Below are 16220 nucleotides of genomic sequence, written 5' to 3'. Positions count from 1 at the left end.
CACCAATCGTATTTCTGAATAGCCACCAACTATGAGTATCCCAAAGATCTTTCCCTAATATCTTTATGTCCTTCATATGGTACTGACGTGGAAGACATCACTATTTTCTTTGAATATTTCCTTAATCTGGTTTCGCAGTACCACCGGATGAGTCATTTCCAGATATCACAGATGCTGCAGTTGGTTCAGAGTCTCTTTAGCGACCCCGTTCTGGCTTAAGACACTCGTAACAAACAACACAGCCTATAACATTACTTGTTTATGATTAATTTAAATTTTTATAATTTTTTTGCTTTAAAATTTTCGCATATTGGTACTATATTTTCTGTAGATGTAAAGTAAAGTGTGCTACACTGAAGTTTGAAGTTCTTCGCATTGTATGTGAGTAATGTATGTAAAATACTATGTAAATTGTTTATTACTGTAAATAATTTTCTAATGACATTTCGCATTTAAAAATATTTATGTGTATAAATTGTTAATGTTGAGTAAATTTGACAATTTAAGAACTGGTCACCCCTAGGAACAGTGTAAGAAATAGGCGTTATGTAAAAGCCAGTATGCTTGCATTTGAAATGGAAGTGGTTCTGGAAAGTCGAAAAGGTGGCAAGGGCAAATTGGCGTGCTACCTAGAGCAAGCGCGGAAAGTAAGCCAATCAGTCTGTAAGCAGCAGTGGTTGAGGCAACACCTCTGTGGAGCAGGAGAAACTTTGCCTGCAAATTTGCACAAAAATGCCTCGGACGAAGACTGCAAATGGCTTACGGGATAGCTGCGGGTTGTTGAGCTACTGTATGTAAAACTGAACAATGCCAAGAAGAGAAATGGAGCCATACAGCAAGATAATTGCAGGCCATACTATGGGTAGTGTAGCCGTCATAATTGTTCGCCACACCCAAGCCTACAGCCACCAGATAAGATTTTTTTTTTGTATTTTTACTTTTGTACAACGTGAACCATTAATTTAAACCGTGTTTTAATAATAATTCTTGAACTTTAAAGGAACTGGTTCATCCTGTTATTTCATCCTAACCATACACCTATATAGAGTTTCTTCCTGGTGTTTGATTAATCCGAGTATCCTGTTTTACAGACTTTTGAAGTGCCAAGTTAATATAAAGAGTTACCATTTAAATTGTTTTTGTGTAAATAATAACAAAGTTTTCTCAACTATTGCAAAATGTTATAGTAAAAGTTTGCTTACGTAAAATCCAACCAAAGTGAAGCCAAGTTATTAGAATCTGTTAAATAACTATACAAAATTACTTCAAAGAGTAATATCTTTTGAAAGTAAATTCCAGTAAGAAAGAGGATTTCTTGAAGTTAAATATCCAGTATAAAAAGTGTGCGCTTTAGTATCTAAGTATTTTACTATTTAAGTTTGTTTATTATGGAAAGTACTTTTCTAAAGGTCCCCTGGTCAATTTTTTTTAGCTTCCTTGAAGTTATCTACAGGGCTTTTTTCTCTTTTGCAAGCGCAATGTATAAGGGTGTAGTCGTGCATTGTTTAAGAGGAGTAATATTTATGTGAAGAGCCAAATTAAACAGTAGCAAGAAAGTGGGCACAATTCATACTTCTGCTTTTCCAATACTTCATTGTTTAATTGACTGGATAGGCTGGCGGCCGTCAGTACATGTTTTAAACCACTAAATGAACTTTGAACTGAGTTGTCGCAGATTCAGTGTAATATTATTCATACCGCGTTTCTATCTAACCGGTGGGTAAGATCTTAGGAAAAGAAGTGAATAGTCTGATTTACTTATTCATTAGACACAACACACGGTCAAATCCTGTAAAAAGGGTAACTCTATTGGTTAGCTTTTCCTATAAACAGGACTATCCTCACACAGTGTACTTTATTTAGAAACTAAACTAAATTTTAGTATGAGGGTTATTCGTGGGAACATAGAGACAGCGTTTCTGTTATTTAGGTAAAAGCATATTAAATTCCAATAGTAGTAGTAGGGTTATAAGCTCTACTTGAAACCTTGCCTACAAATTTTGGTAATCATATCTGTGAAGAAGACCCTATGAAACGGGATGTTATTCCAGAATTTTTCCCCAATAAAACAACGCACATTTACCCTCAAGTGGTGATTTAATAGAGTGCGACCTGAGAATTGTATTGATTTTAGTAGCTGCTGTTTTCACAATATCTCACAAATAACTGCAAATTCTCATTATAGTTCAAACTATTCTTAGTCATACCGTACACGTTTTAAGGGAAACAGTGGGAAGAAAAACGAGATCATTTGATTAGCTTGTTTTGAGATTGTGATGTAATATTGTTCATGTTGTACTACAACTGAACCACTGTTTGTTCACATTATATGTGTTTTGCGGGATCTCACTGAAAAACGGTTTCAGTAGGGAGGAAGCAAATTTCATGTCACCAGTGCGCTCATTTCAGAGATAGAATGGCAGATTGTGATATAAGGACCTATACTTCAAAACTAAACAATTGTAATTACCGTAAAGAAAGATGGTGCAAAGAACAGAATGAGATAACAGGGGAAGAATAACAAAATCGTTTGTTTAGATCCGCCATTGTTGAAATAACATATGCATACTACATAGATATTTGAAGAGTGTAGACGAGAAAATTAATTAGGTTATTTCTGACAGATCGGAAGTAGGTATAAGGAAAAGGAAAAATGTTTTTTTCTGGTAGATGTAAGTCCATAATATATTGCACGCGAACTTGTTACGAGCAGTATGAAATCAACAATAATGTTGTGTACATAACATTTCACACGCCAAAGTATTTCTTGGAGAAACGAATAAATACGCTGTCCTTGGTCACTCTATGAAAAAATAATGCCTAATCTAAGAATATTGATTATAATATCGCGATTGAAGGGTCGTGAATATTTTGAGTTCAGGCTAAAAATACAAAATCCATCAAACATGTTGATTTTCTTGTTGCAAGAAGTACCGTTTTCTACTGTTGTATCTCTTGTAACAAGACTGAAAACGTTGTTGCTAAAGTCGACAAGAGTTCCCATTACTCTTGGTTCATTGATTTTGGGTCAACAGTTGCATCAGGATAGAAGATTTAGTTAACTGTGATAAAACCAATTTACGAGACATCTCTTCATGACTGTCTACGATTTAAATTATTTTTCAAATGTGTGGATGCATGTATCGTCTAATAGTACAATCAATGAGGCGTCCAGTCCCATGATTTTCTCTTCCCTTTTAACTTTGCAGAGGATTATATTCGTTTATACTACGAAAAGTGTCTGTATTATGGTGCCTTCAAGCGCCTGAAGTGCAGACTTTGGCATTGCTGTAAATATGTCGTAGGTTCCTCCACTTGTTTTGACCAGTATTTTGTACAATACTGGGATGTTTATAGACATCATGAAGCCAAGTCCCCGAAAATCATTTCTATCAATTACATACTCGTAAATTTAGTAATGAATGCTTTATTTTTCTACCACTTTTAGGAGATGTGTTTTGATCATTTGTACAGGTGGTGTGTATAACAGCAGTGAAAAGAGCCATATAACATCGCACTCATCTTATTTCTTTCAACAATGCTGACAATATTTATCAGAATTTGAGTAGTCCTTGTTAATTATCAGTTCTCATTGTTTCATGAAAGCATTGTGTAATGGTAATAGCTGTTCCATAGGGTATGTATGTCCTTAATATTTGTTGATGATGTTGCTAAACCACCAGACACTGGCTGAAAGTAGAATTTTCAGTTGTAGGATAACACTAAACACATACAGTCAATGAATAAAAAGTTGTCATTTAGAAATTTTGTGGAGATTGCTTCCAGATATCCAAAACTCACACTGCCTTTGTTATTCTAGCAGCTACTGTCTCACTATCTGCAAGATTTTTTCCCTGCTAGAGTGTGTTTTGTGTATCACTTGTTTGTATTTGATATCTTACATAAAGTTGATGAAATACTGAGCTATGGAATCTTTAGTATTAGCCATGCAAATACAATTAGATATTTATATTTTCCTGGAGCTACAAATTCGCTCTTGACTATTGTTCAGGTGGTGAAGTATGTATCTGTTATACATGCAATAACTACAGTCGACAATAACAATCGTATTTCTTACTATGATGATCAGTCAATTAAGTGTTCTTAGTCATTGTAGAGAGCAAACTTAGAGTATATCATAACAATTAAATTTAAAAGGCACATAGCTTACAACAGTAAATGAAAAGAAAACTTATTGAGTAACAGCTATACCAATGCATGTGCTCTACAAGACCAAAGCCAAAAGCCAATCTTAAATACAGTCATATATACAGGAAACTGGAAGATACAGAAAGGAAGAAAGCACAATGACATGTAACTACAACAGAAGAAGAACCAATTATCATAAAAATCCAACAAATATTCCAACCGTTAAGGTATGGATACTTTACATATCAACTATGACTAGCAAAGCTACAAAAATAAAACTCATAGAAGTAAAGATTTAAAAATAAACAATTTTTGAATTTATAATTCCACTCATATGATTCAAACCATGTGGTACTTGTAGAAAGTTTTAAAAGCAAATAGTGACAATGTGATATGAATACTGAAAATATTTACCAAATCTCAAAATATAAACACACAGTTTTAACAACTTAAATTAAACATAAAATGCTTACTGGGTGCTGAAGAGAAGTATCTGAATGAGGCATATTACAGTGAATGTTAATAACTTGAAAATACTCCTTCTTTAAAGAATATCAACAAAGGCAATACTCTCTTGAATAAATCCTCCATGTGGATAAAAATAAATGCAGCATTATTTCTTCAAAAAGGACTGAGTTTGGTTCCTGAAACCCTTTGGAAATCATTGCAATATTTTTATATCTCTTTGAAGACCTTCCAAAATATAGCTTGTTAGGTTTTCGGAGTGCACAGAGAGTGCAACTTACTAAATATCTAATCAAAACTATACGTAAGAAACGATCTATAACTAAAATTTCTGTGATATATGTGAATCATGTAACGCTGAATGTCACAATTTTATCTATACAAATGAAGTTTTGCAGAGTTAAATGATAGCTAATTCACTTGTTGGCTGACTAATCAGTTACAGGAGTCCATAATATTTGGTAGCTATATGAATGTGCAAAAAGAATTAGTTTCTTAGACATAAATAGGTACACATAGCAACTTTTTTGTGCAGTATTGAATGTAATGCTTTCCCTTGTATATGTAATGTCTCTTTTTTAAACACTTAAGATTGCCACAGTGGTGGTTAGTTATATTGAACAACCATGGAAGAAAACGACTTTAGTCTCGATGTGAAACTAGATGCACTTGAAACTGGATCACACCCAAAACTAGGAGGGTTCAATAAAGTAGATTTTTAAAATACAGCATTGTGGAATGACGTCTTTTCTCAGATTCGGTGTGATGCTACCTAGAAGAGAAAAAGGATTATCGAGTCACATGAAATGTTCTTCACATATTAACACATTTTTAAGTTTGACAAAACCTCAACCATCCAATTCTTTGATGTAGATTGCAGTTTCAGAGAAAAGCGTAATTATGATACATAAACGTGAGCTTTATAAGTTTGTGGGATCTCTACATTTATGAGAACTATAATTATGGATTACTTTTTTGGAGGTAGACTGGAACCTAATCTCTTAAACTGTGGCGCTGTGTGAGAGAGAAAAGTTTTGAATTGGGGTTCCTACAAGTTAATTGCTCTTGCTGACGTTTATTAATGTATGTGGTACTAATACATGGTATTCATTTTGAAATCGCTGGTAGACAGCTCTATGACAGTCTTAATTAGCGAGAGAAGCTTGACAGTACGTTTTCACTCTTGATGATAAAGCCTTCTCAGGTTATCAGACCTGAAGACGGCAAGTGGGATGCCACAGAACGACACCTTGACTCAGCTGATAACCCAAGAAGACTTCATTATCCAGATTCGACGAGAAAGTCTAAATTACCACATTTTCATCCTTGTGAAGTTTTCTCAACAACTGTCACTCTCAATTTTTTTTAAAAAAAAGGTGTACTTGTGTGTGTTACATAAGGGATTAAAGTTAAATCTACTAGTACCATTTCGAATGTATTGTGATGCAAAAATTGCAGAATTTTTGGGTTGAGGCTGAGGTTCCAATAACTTAGAAGTACTTAGATTTAACAAAAATATTGGCACTATATAATAACATGTGTTCGACAGTTGTAAGAAAATAAAATTTTTACATGTAACTTATTCATCTACAGAGTGATTTAAATTTCCTCAGTTATTATGAAGCATGTGTATGAGTGAACACTTATTTAATTCGTATCAGCGCCTTATCACAGGCTCATATCCACGACATCCTAACTATGCAGATACTCTCTCACATTGGTGGCAACTAGTATTTTAGAGGTAGATGAGATTACTGGCTTTGGTACTTATAGGATAAAACACTGCGATGAAAATTATTTGAGATTGATTTTGCTGTTGTTATAAAATTTGTTTTTATTATTTTACAAAAAAAGATAAATGGAGCATTTATTGTATTCAAGGATGGAAAGAATTTACTGTACCTAATCAAAAACGGTTTACTTATTTGTGAGGCGATTTGAAAGGCACATCCCCTATTTTAAATGACTGAGTATACAATACGAGATTAATTATTTTGCAGGATATCCAGGATTTCCTTGATGGTGCAAGAAACGGTGTGATTTACTTCAGCTTTGGTACTAATGTGAAGGGTAGTACAATGCCCGAGCACAAACGAATTGCATTCTTGGAAGCTTTTGCGCAGTTACCACAGCGAGTACTTTGGAAGTGGGAGGTGGACAGCCTGCCTGGACAGCCGGAGAACGTCATGATAGCCAAGTGGCTGCCCCAGCAGGACGTCTTGGGTAAGCTTCTGTTCAGTGCACCAATTTTTGTAGGTGCAGCACTGTAAAAGCTATTTGTCTTACCTCCCTTTTCGCTTTTCCAGCACATCCAAACATTCGTCTGTTCATTACCCAGGGAGGACTTCAGAGCATGAATGAAGCAAGTTATTTTGCAGTACCCCTGATAGGAATTCCCTTTTTTGCGGACCAGCACCAGAATGTGGCTAAGATGGTACAATCTGGTATTGGTTACCAGCTGCTGTTCAGAGATGTCACTACTGATACCATTCTGAAAGCCATTCACACAGTTCTTGAAAACGACAGGTAGGAACAGAAATATTAAATTTCATTTATGTTATCAAGGGAACATACAGACAGCCACGTCATTCCCCTCTCTAGTTTGACTGTTGCTTTCTCCTATTGATGTCTATGTCAACAAAAGGTGAGCCTTAATTTTATCTCATTCGTTTAGCCTAGGCAAGACAATATTAAAAAAAAACACCCGTTTTCTTAATTAACTTGCACGAGATATGTCTTTGCTTTAGACTTACAATGGAAAATTTCTGTTGGTGAACTTTATTTCCTCGCACAAGTTACTGTCTTTGGTGATAATTTACTTCCCCTCTTTGTTATTATATTTAAAAACAGTGTTTTCCATGTCGACTGTAGAAAGTTTTTCGTAGTGGACAATGACTTTTGTTTTTATTCATATTCATCTACTTTTTCATTAACTACGTTTAGCTGGTTTTTACACTATTCTTTTGCTGTTTGTAGCCTATGGTTATCTGTCCTCTTTTACGACAGCTATCGAGAAAACATGAAGCGTTTCTCAGCAGTATTCCGTGAGCACCAGGAGAGGTCCCTGGACAATGCCGTCTGGTGGATCGAGTACGTGATACGTCACAAGGGTGCTCCGCACATGCGCAGTGCAGCCCTCGACCTGAGTTGGTGGCAGCTGCTGCTGCTCGACGTGATTGGGTTCGTTGTTGCAATGGCGTCCATCGTGGTCTACGTGCTGTTCAAGGCAGCCACCTATTGCAAAAGACTTTTGGCTCTTAATCTGAAGCAGAAGACTGCGTGAAGCTACTTTTGTAGGTGTCTACAGTCGTTCTATAGATTGAACATGTGAAGAGAGAGGTCAGAAAGAAGTTTCTGTGATAGTTTATGAACTTAACCTTTGGACACCTTGTTCGTACATGGTACTCCAATAAAAAATAATAATCCCTGCTGTGCAGGTGACTGGAAGATAATTATTTTTATTCATTAAAGGATGATATTATGTATAAAACAAACGTATTTTGTTTCACATTGTTTTAGTTTCAATGGAATTTGCACTGTTATACCTTACAGAGACTGGAGACTGAATTATACTCACATCATATTTAATTTACTAGTGCATTTATCTATTTCTCTGTGTGTGTTTGTGTTGTGTGTGTGTGTGTGTGTGTGTTTGTGAGAGAGAGAGGGAGATAGAGTATGTATGTATATGTGTGTGACAGTTGCTTCAAATCTCTTGGCTGTTGCTGTTTTCATATATTAACTCTGCCTTACGTATATGATACTAGTCTTAATATTCATCAATGTCACTGTTGTCAGCAACACAAATTTTGGTAGTATTGATAGTGACACTGATGTTATTAATAAGACACGTAATTATTTCAAAATATACACTTGAATATGATGATGATGATGATGATGAGTACCATACTTGTTTACAGAGTGTAGGGGAGCGACGCGGGAGACTCGCGCCACCTTACTAGGCAAGGTCCTATTGGAGGTGGTTTGCCATTGCCTTCCTCCGACCGTAATGGGGATGAATGATGATGATGAAGACGACACAACGACACCCAGTCATCTCGAGGCAGGAAAAATCCCTGACCCCGCCGGGAATCGAACCCCCGACCCCGTGCTCGGGAAGCGAGAACGCTACCGTGAGACCACGAGCGGCGGACACACTTGAATATAGTTCCTAGAAATAACGGTAGTGGAATATTGCAACTCCAACTGCAACACTAACTTTGCCTCCATGACAGTCACCATCTGTCTGTATAAAACAGTAATTATTCAGTGATCTAGATCGAATCTAAATACGGATATGCCTGTGTACTGTGTATGATCCCAGGATGGCCTTCAAAAGAACCTGGTTAAAGATTGTACTAGTAATATCAGCCGGCGGGAGTGGTCGAGCGGTTCTAGGCGCTTCAGTCTGGAACTGCGAGACCGCTACGGTCGCAGGTTCGAATCCTGCCTCGGGCATGGATGTGTGTGATGTCCTTAGGTTAGTTAGGTTTAAGTAGTTCTACGTTCTAGGGGACTGATGGCCTCAGATGTTAAGTCCCATAGTGCTCAGAGCCATTTGAACCATCAGTAATATTAGAAGAGGCACAGTGGCAAATAGAATTTGCTGATCGCCATCTGAGGCTAAGATGTTAGATTACTACCCACAAAAGATAAAAATCATAGTTCCTCACTAAACGCCACGGTCAGCTTAAATAACCGGGGATTATCATCTCAGTGTGGCCCTTGCGACACGTCAGCCTGAATAGAGCTCCGAGGTGATGTGTTTCAGTTCGAGCGTGCGGACGCTCGTCTGATTCGCAGGAGTCGTTAGAAGTTAATACATGTCTACATATGTGAAGTGTAAACCAGTGAATGTACAGCAGAGCACGATGAATCAAATTAAAAAGCCACTGAGACACTTGTGTTGATGTACTGGTTGCCTATGGAAGTGAAATACTTAATTAATTAACAGGTGGGAAATGAATCAGTAACGACTTTTTACAATAATTGTAAGAACATCTACACTAATTGAGCCACTGAGAAGATCGACCAACAAAATGAAAGCACTCGTTGAACCAAACAGAATGAGCTACTCAAATGATTACTCAAGCACATAACTAGTCCCTGAGAAGGGTCTGAATTAAATAATTAGTTAAGGTCAGTCTAAATGTACAAAACACATACACAAATAGCACTGCAGCATGTATTGGACAACATAACCACACACTATGAGCAAAACTTAGGTTTTTGAGTTATCAGAATTTCATTGCTGTTTTCAAATCATTTTTGCATAGATTCGCTCATAATTTAAAATCTATCGGAGCTACATAAATTTATACGACACCAGCAGAAACAGCAGATAATTTCCTATGAGACTGACGTCCCACTTAAATTTATATTGCAGAGGTTCAAGGCACAGTTCAATAAGAATAAATTTACTTAAAATTATGTGTAAATAGCATTCACCTTAATTGCGACTGTGGGCGAAATATTCATGGACAAATTTATTAAGATGTATCATTTTAATCAGTCTCTCATCAAGTACTTTTTGGTATCTTTAGTTTCAAGATAGCACACAAGGCGAAAATTACGTATCGCATTGATGAATGACAAAGTGAATTGCTTGTCGCAGTTGATGAGAAACCGAATTACCCTCTATAAAAAGGCTTAGATTTTTTTGCGCGTAGAGCCATTCTGATCTTCGAATCTGCCACAGCTATTAACAATTTCGGATTGGAGAGAGTTTATATTTTCGAGATTTTAATTCTGAGACCTTAGCTTGAAATTCAATAGGTGATGCAAAAATAGAAGGGCCATGTTCCCCCTGGTGTACTTTGTTTACATTTGTGACGTCACTTGTTTAGGTCACTGCCCTAGCCATGAGATCACAAGCCACGCACTGTTATCTGCATTGTCGTCGTCATAATGTGAAGAGGCACAGCCCTTATCAATGGAACCATAATAAAGATTTTACAAGCCATACGCCTTTTCCTATGACTTACCGTTACCAGGAAATTCAAGTAACATTGATGACACACACAACCACTGTGTGTCTTCCAAGTTCAAGTCAAATGACCAGTTTTATTTTGAAAGAAAATTGTTTGATTTTCACATTAACTGAAATGGTGCGTTGTTCAAAAAACGATGTTGTCAATAGTATAGTATTTCATTGTTTGTCAAAATACTTAATTAGCAATACTTCCGTGTCAAAAATGTGTATCTATCGCCAGAATTGAATCAATTGGAACCACGTTCGTGGGGTGCAATCAAGGGTCAAAATTTGCCATGTTATGTCCAGAATTGAATCGTGTTCTTTATAGGTGGAACCGAGTGGAGATTTTCAGTCAGAGGCTCCATCGATTTTGAGGCCTTCTCAGCTGTCGTCTGTAAATGTGTGAACCTGCGTTATGGGTTGGAAAACTGTAGGACTGATATGTCAGGACGAGTTACACAGAGGAAGCAACTACTTTGGAAGCAGGTTACCTGTAGAATGCACATCTTTCTTTGCTTTTAGGTTAGGCCATAGTTTGCGGTCCCCTGATCAAGGCTCGCCAGTCGATACACACAGAGCGAAGACAGATGACGTACAAAGTAAAGACACTACAATTGTTAGGCCTTTAACAGTAAGTTGCCCAAAAATTCGTAACAAGTTTTCTGAATTTATTAACGTCCGGAAAAGTTGTAGCGCTGAAATTATTTCCAAAACCAAGAGCTAGATGAAACACAGAGTAGTAAGTTCACAAATATTGAACGAGACATAGAACATATATTGAAACGACATATTAGACGCCATAGTAGAAGGAGTGTTCATTGCCGTCACCATTAATATTGTGTCTATCGTAGTCAATATTGAATCCGATTGTGAAATTATCTGGACAAGAGTAACCGGCCTAGGTCAACTCTCATGTTATCGTGGGATGTTTTTATCGGCTAACCGACGTAACGTTTGCAGAATAATTCAAAGTAAATCTATGCTCAGTAACGCAGTAGTGCGGAAGTACCCCGCTTACGTCATGTTCGCTGGACGCCACTTTCATCTACCGAGTACAGTCTGGGACATTTATGGATTCATTGCAGGTGGCATGGCCAGACAATCTTGTGAGGTAGTTCTGAACATGTTTTCGGAAAACTGTCTGGAGCAGATAGCTCGAGAACACACACGCACAATGGAAATATTTTGAACCTCACAACTACAAACAGATTTGACCTTATAGACGGTGTCAGTGTAGACAGGGATTAGTGATCATGATGTCATAGTGACGATGGTTACTGAAGTTAATAAGTCCTTCAAGAAGAGAGAGTATTTACTCTGGAAAGAGCAGATAAGCAGTTATTAGCATCAAACGATAGTATGAAAATCCAAGCAGTAACGTAACATTTGGATAGCTCAATGAAAATGAGACTACACATAGAAAGAACTGTTACAGTATAGTACACAGAGGTAACGGAAAGAAATACATCATGTCAGTCCCTGGACATTACATCATTACCTCTCGCCATATAAAGATACGTGATGCACCCAGAAACTGTATCGAATATGATCGTTTTGGTGGTACAGTTGTTATGTTGTTGTATGTCATAATTTTACATGGGCGTACTGACCTTCAAATTTTGGAACACGGTACACTCGTCGGTCAACGTTACTGGACACTGTATTCGTATCGGAGTGCGTATTTTCAGGAGAGCACTCAACCCTGACTTCAGTATTAAGGATGACAATGCGTGACAGCACTGAACTGCGTAGAAGAAGGAGGAGGTACAGGAAGAGGAGGAGCTTTTCCCGAACGAGAAGATATTCGGCGAATGGACTGGCCTGCCAGTTCCTCCGACTTAAATCCCATCGATCGCCTTTCGGGTGCATACTGCAACATACCCACATGCACCTACGAACATCGAGCAGTTGACAACCACGCTGGTAGGAGAATGAAGCGCACTACCACGACAACTCCTAATCAACTCTGTGACCTGCATGGCGGCACACCGCAAAGCATGCATTGCCATCCGTGGTGACTACACACAATACAGCGAACCATGTCCGGCCTTTTATAGTGTCCAGGGGATCATGAGAGTAAATCGGAGAAAGACGAAAGTAATGAGAAGTAGTAGAAATGAGAACAGCGAGAAACTTAACATCAGGATTGATGGTCACGAAGTCAATGAAGTTAAGGAATTCTGCTACCTAGGCAGTAAAATAACCAATGACGGACGGAGCAAGGAGGACATCAAAAGCAGACTCTCTATGGCAGAAAGGCATTTCTGGCCAAGAGAAGTCTACTAATATCAAATACCGGCCTTAATTTGAGGAAGAAATTTCTGAGGATGTACATCTGGAGTACAGCATTGTATGGTAGTCAAACATGGACTGTGGGAAAACCGGAACAGAAGAGAGTCGAAACATTTGAGATGTGGTGCTATAGACGAATGTTGAAAATTAGGTGGACTGATAAGGTAAGAAATGAGGAGGTTCTACGCAGGACCGGAGAGGAAAGGTATATGTGGAAAACACTGATAAGGAGAAGGGACAGGATGATAGGACATCTGCTAAGACATGAGGGAATGCCTTCCATGGTACTAGAGGGAGCTGTAGAGGGCAAAAACTGTAGAGGAAGACAGAGATTGGAATACGTCAAGCAAATAATTGAGGACGTAGGTTGCAAGTGCTACTCTGAGACGAAGAGGTTAGCACAGGAAAGGAATTAGTGACGGGCCACATCAAACCAGTCAGTAGACTGATGACCAAAAAAAAAAAGGGGATCATGTTGGAACGCGATAGCTTCAGTGTGATTACTGCCTTTGAATAAAAATATCATTCCGTTCATTGCGAATTTCTTTCTGTTACTTACTGTGCTATAATTGAAGGAATTGTTTCTATGCATGGTCCAGATTTCATCGGGCTATGCCGTTTGGCACCAACACATTACCAGAAAGTTACTTTCATCCTTAAGTTTTGCACATCAGACTACTTTGACAATGGATGTACATCAGTTACGAGAGCTTTCGGAAAAGTAATGCCTCCGATTTTTTAAATGTGAAATCTCTTAAAGCTTTCTAAATAAAACAGACGTTATTAACTTTCTGCATCTTTATTCTTCATGTCTACACATTTATTTCTCAACATAGTCGCCCTGGCGACAATAATACTTCTCCCAACGAGAGAAGTTTGTTGAGAATGCATGACTTTGTTGACGGAACCGCAACCTCGCATCTGCTTGCACCGCTTCCTCACTATCAAAATGATGTCGACGAAAGTGTTCTTCAATTTTTGGAAACAGGGGCCAAATCGGCACTATATGGAAGAATTAGTTAGTTAGTTACATGTTCCATAGATCATTTAAAAAATTCTTTTATCGAAATGATGTGGAACCATTCAGTTTACAGAATATGAATACATGTTAATATTAATGAACGTATTAGCATTTCATTCCTACACATGCAATTACACTTGAAACATTTTTTTTTACTGGCTATCGGTGTTTAAGCAGAAATATATCAATGGAACAGAACGTTTCGTCCAGGAGAAATGATTTTAAATTAAATTTAAAACTTGCTTCGCTACCTGTCAGACATTTTATATTATTAGGCAAAAGATCAAAATTTTTTATTGCTGCATATTGAATTCTCAGAGCCATTGACACCTTCAACAATTCTAACAATTTTAGAACGATCGATGACAATTAACCCAAGGCGATGGATTGTTGCAGATGTCGCAGTGATAGTGGGTGGTGTGGCATTGTCGAGCTGAATGAGAAGGTGCTTCATGTCTGGACGAGTTCTTCGAATTATAATTCGATTACAGCACGCGGTTTCATACGCATCGTCATACGATGGGCGTTTAATAAGTAAATGCAACACTTCTTTCTTCTGAAACAAGAATGATTTAATTCAGGATTCAATACACTACATTATTCAGTACTCTTTTGGCTACAAAATCCTGTTCAAATAAATTTCGACAGTCGAAATATCTCTCGATGAATTAAACAAAGATCGGCTGCATGCCGGAAATTTGTTTGAACATTTAATTCGCCAGGAAAATTTTAAAAAGACCTATTTCTCAAAACAATCTCCATTCAATGGGTCCTTCATGGAATTCATCTTTACTTAGCTTTCATTTATCACGGATCTCTTGTCCAGTGCGAAGACGCACACGACGGGAAAAAAGTGGAGGTGACTCCTGTATATAAGAAGTGTGAAAGAACGGACCCGCAAAATTCCAGACCAATATCCCTAACGTAGGTTAGCTGCATAATTCTTGAACGCAAACTTAGTTTGAATATAATAAATTTCAGTGAGACCAATAAGATTACACTACTGGCCATTAAAATTGCTACACCAAGAAGAAATGCAGATGATAAACGGGTTTTCATTGGACAAGTATATTATACTAGAAGAGACATGTGATTACATTTTCACGCAGTTTGGGTGCATGGATCCTGAGAAATCAGTAGCCAGAACAACCACATCTGGCGGTAATAACGGCCTTGATACGCCTGGGCATTGAGTCAAACAGAATTTGGATGGCATGTACAGGTACAGCTGCCCATGCAGCTTCAACACGATACCACAGTTCATTAAGAGTAGTGACTGGTGTATTGTGATGAGCCAGTTGCTCGGCCACCATTGACCAGACGTTTTCAGTTGGTGAGAGATCTGGAGAATGTGCTGGCCAGGGCAGCAGTCGAACATTTTCTGTATCCAGAAAGGCCCATACAGGACCCGCAACATGCGGTCGTGCCTTATCGTGCTGAAATGTAGGGTTTCGAAGGGATCGCACGAAGGGTAGAGCCACGGGTCGTAACACTTCCGAAATGTAACGTCCCGTGTTCAAAGTGCCGTCAATGCGAACAAGAGGTGACTGAGACGCTTCCAATGTGCGTTCACCATGATGTCGCCATACACGGATGCGACCATCATGATGCTGTAAACAGAATCTGGATTTATCCGAAAAATGACGTTTTGCCATTTGTGCACCCAGGTTCGTCGTTGAGTACACCATCGCAGTGGCTCCTGTCTGTGATGCAGCGTCAAGGGTAACCGCAGCCGCGGTCTCCGAGCTGATAGTCCATGCTGCTGCAAACGTCGTCGAACTGTTCGTGCAGATGGTTGTTGTCTTGCAAAAGGCCCCGTTGACTCAGGGATCGAGACGTGGCTGCACGATCCGTTACAGCCATGCGCATAAGATGCCTGTCATCTCGACTGCTAGTAATACGAGGCCGTTTAGATCCAGCACGGCGTTCCGTATTACTCCCCTGAATCTACCGATTCCATATTCTGCTAACAGTCATTGGATCTCGACCAACGCGAGCAGCAATGTCGCGATACGATAAACCGCAATCGCGATAGGCTACAATCCGACCTTTATCAAAGTCGGAAACGTAATGGTACGCATTTCTCCTGCTTACACGAGGCATCACAACAACGTTTCACCAGGCAACGCCGATCAACTGCTATTTGTGTATGAGAAATCAGTTGGAAATTTTCCTCATGTCAGCACGTTGTAAGTGTCGCCACAGGCGCCAGTCTTGTGTGAATGCTCTGAAAAGCTAATCATTTGCATATCACAGTATCTTCTTCCTGTCGGTTAAATGTCGCGTCTGTAGCACGTCATCTTCGTGGTGTAGCAATTT

General features: G+C 38.4%; 1 protein-coding gene across 1 annotated transcript in view; it reads left to right on the top strand.

Moving 5' to 3' along the window:
* The window catches only part of LOC124606390 (UDP-glycosyltransferase UGT5-like), a 62161-nt gene extending 54264 nt beyond the window's left edge, over nt 1-7897 (top strand). The window contains exons 4-6 of the mRNA XM_047138370.1: nt 6615-6837; nt 6921-7140; nt 7621-7897. Of these exons, the coding sequence (XP_046994326.1) occupies nt 6615-6837; nt 6921-7140; nt 7621-7897 (720 nt within the window). The remainder of the gene's footprint in view (nt 1-6614; nt 6838-6920; nt 7141-7620) is intronic.
* Nucleotides 7898-16220: the final 8323 nt, after the last annotated feature.

Source organism: Schistocerca americana, chromosome 3 (assembly GCF_021461395.2).
Source record: "Schistocerca americana isolate TAMUIC-IGC-003095 chromosome 3, iqSchAmer2.1, whole genome shotgun sequence".
Taxonomy (NCBI): domain Eukaryota; kingdom Metazoa; phylum Arthropoda; class Insecta; order Orthoptera; family Acrididae; genus Schistocerca; species Schistocerca americana.
The sequence above is the reverse complement of the archived record's forward strand: the minus strand, read 5'-3'. Positions and strand labels throughout refer to the sequence as shown.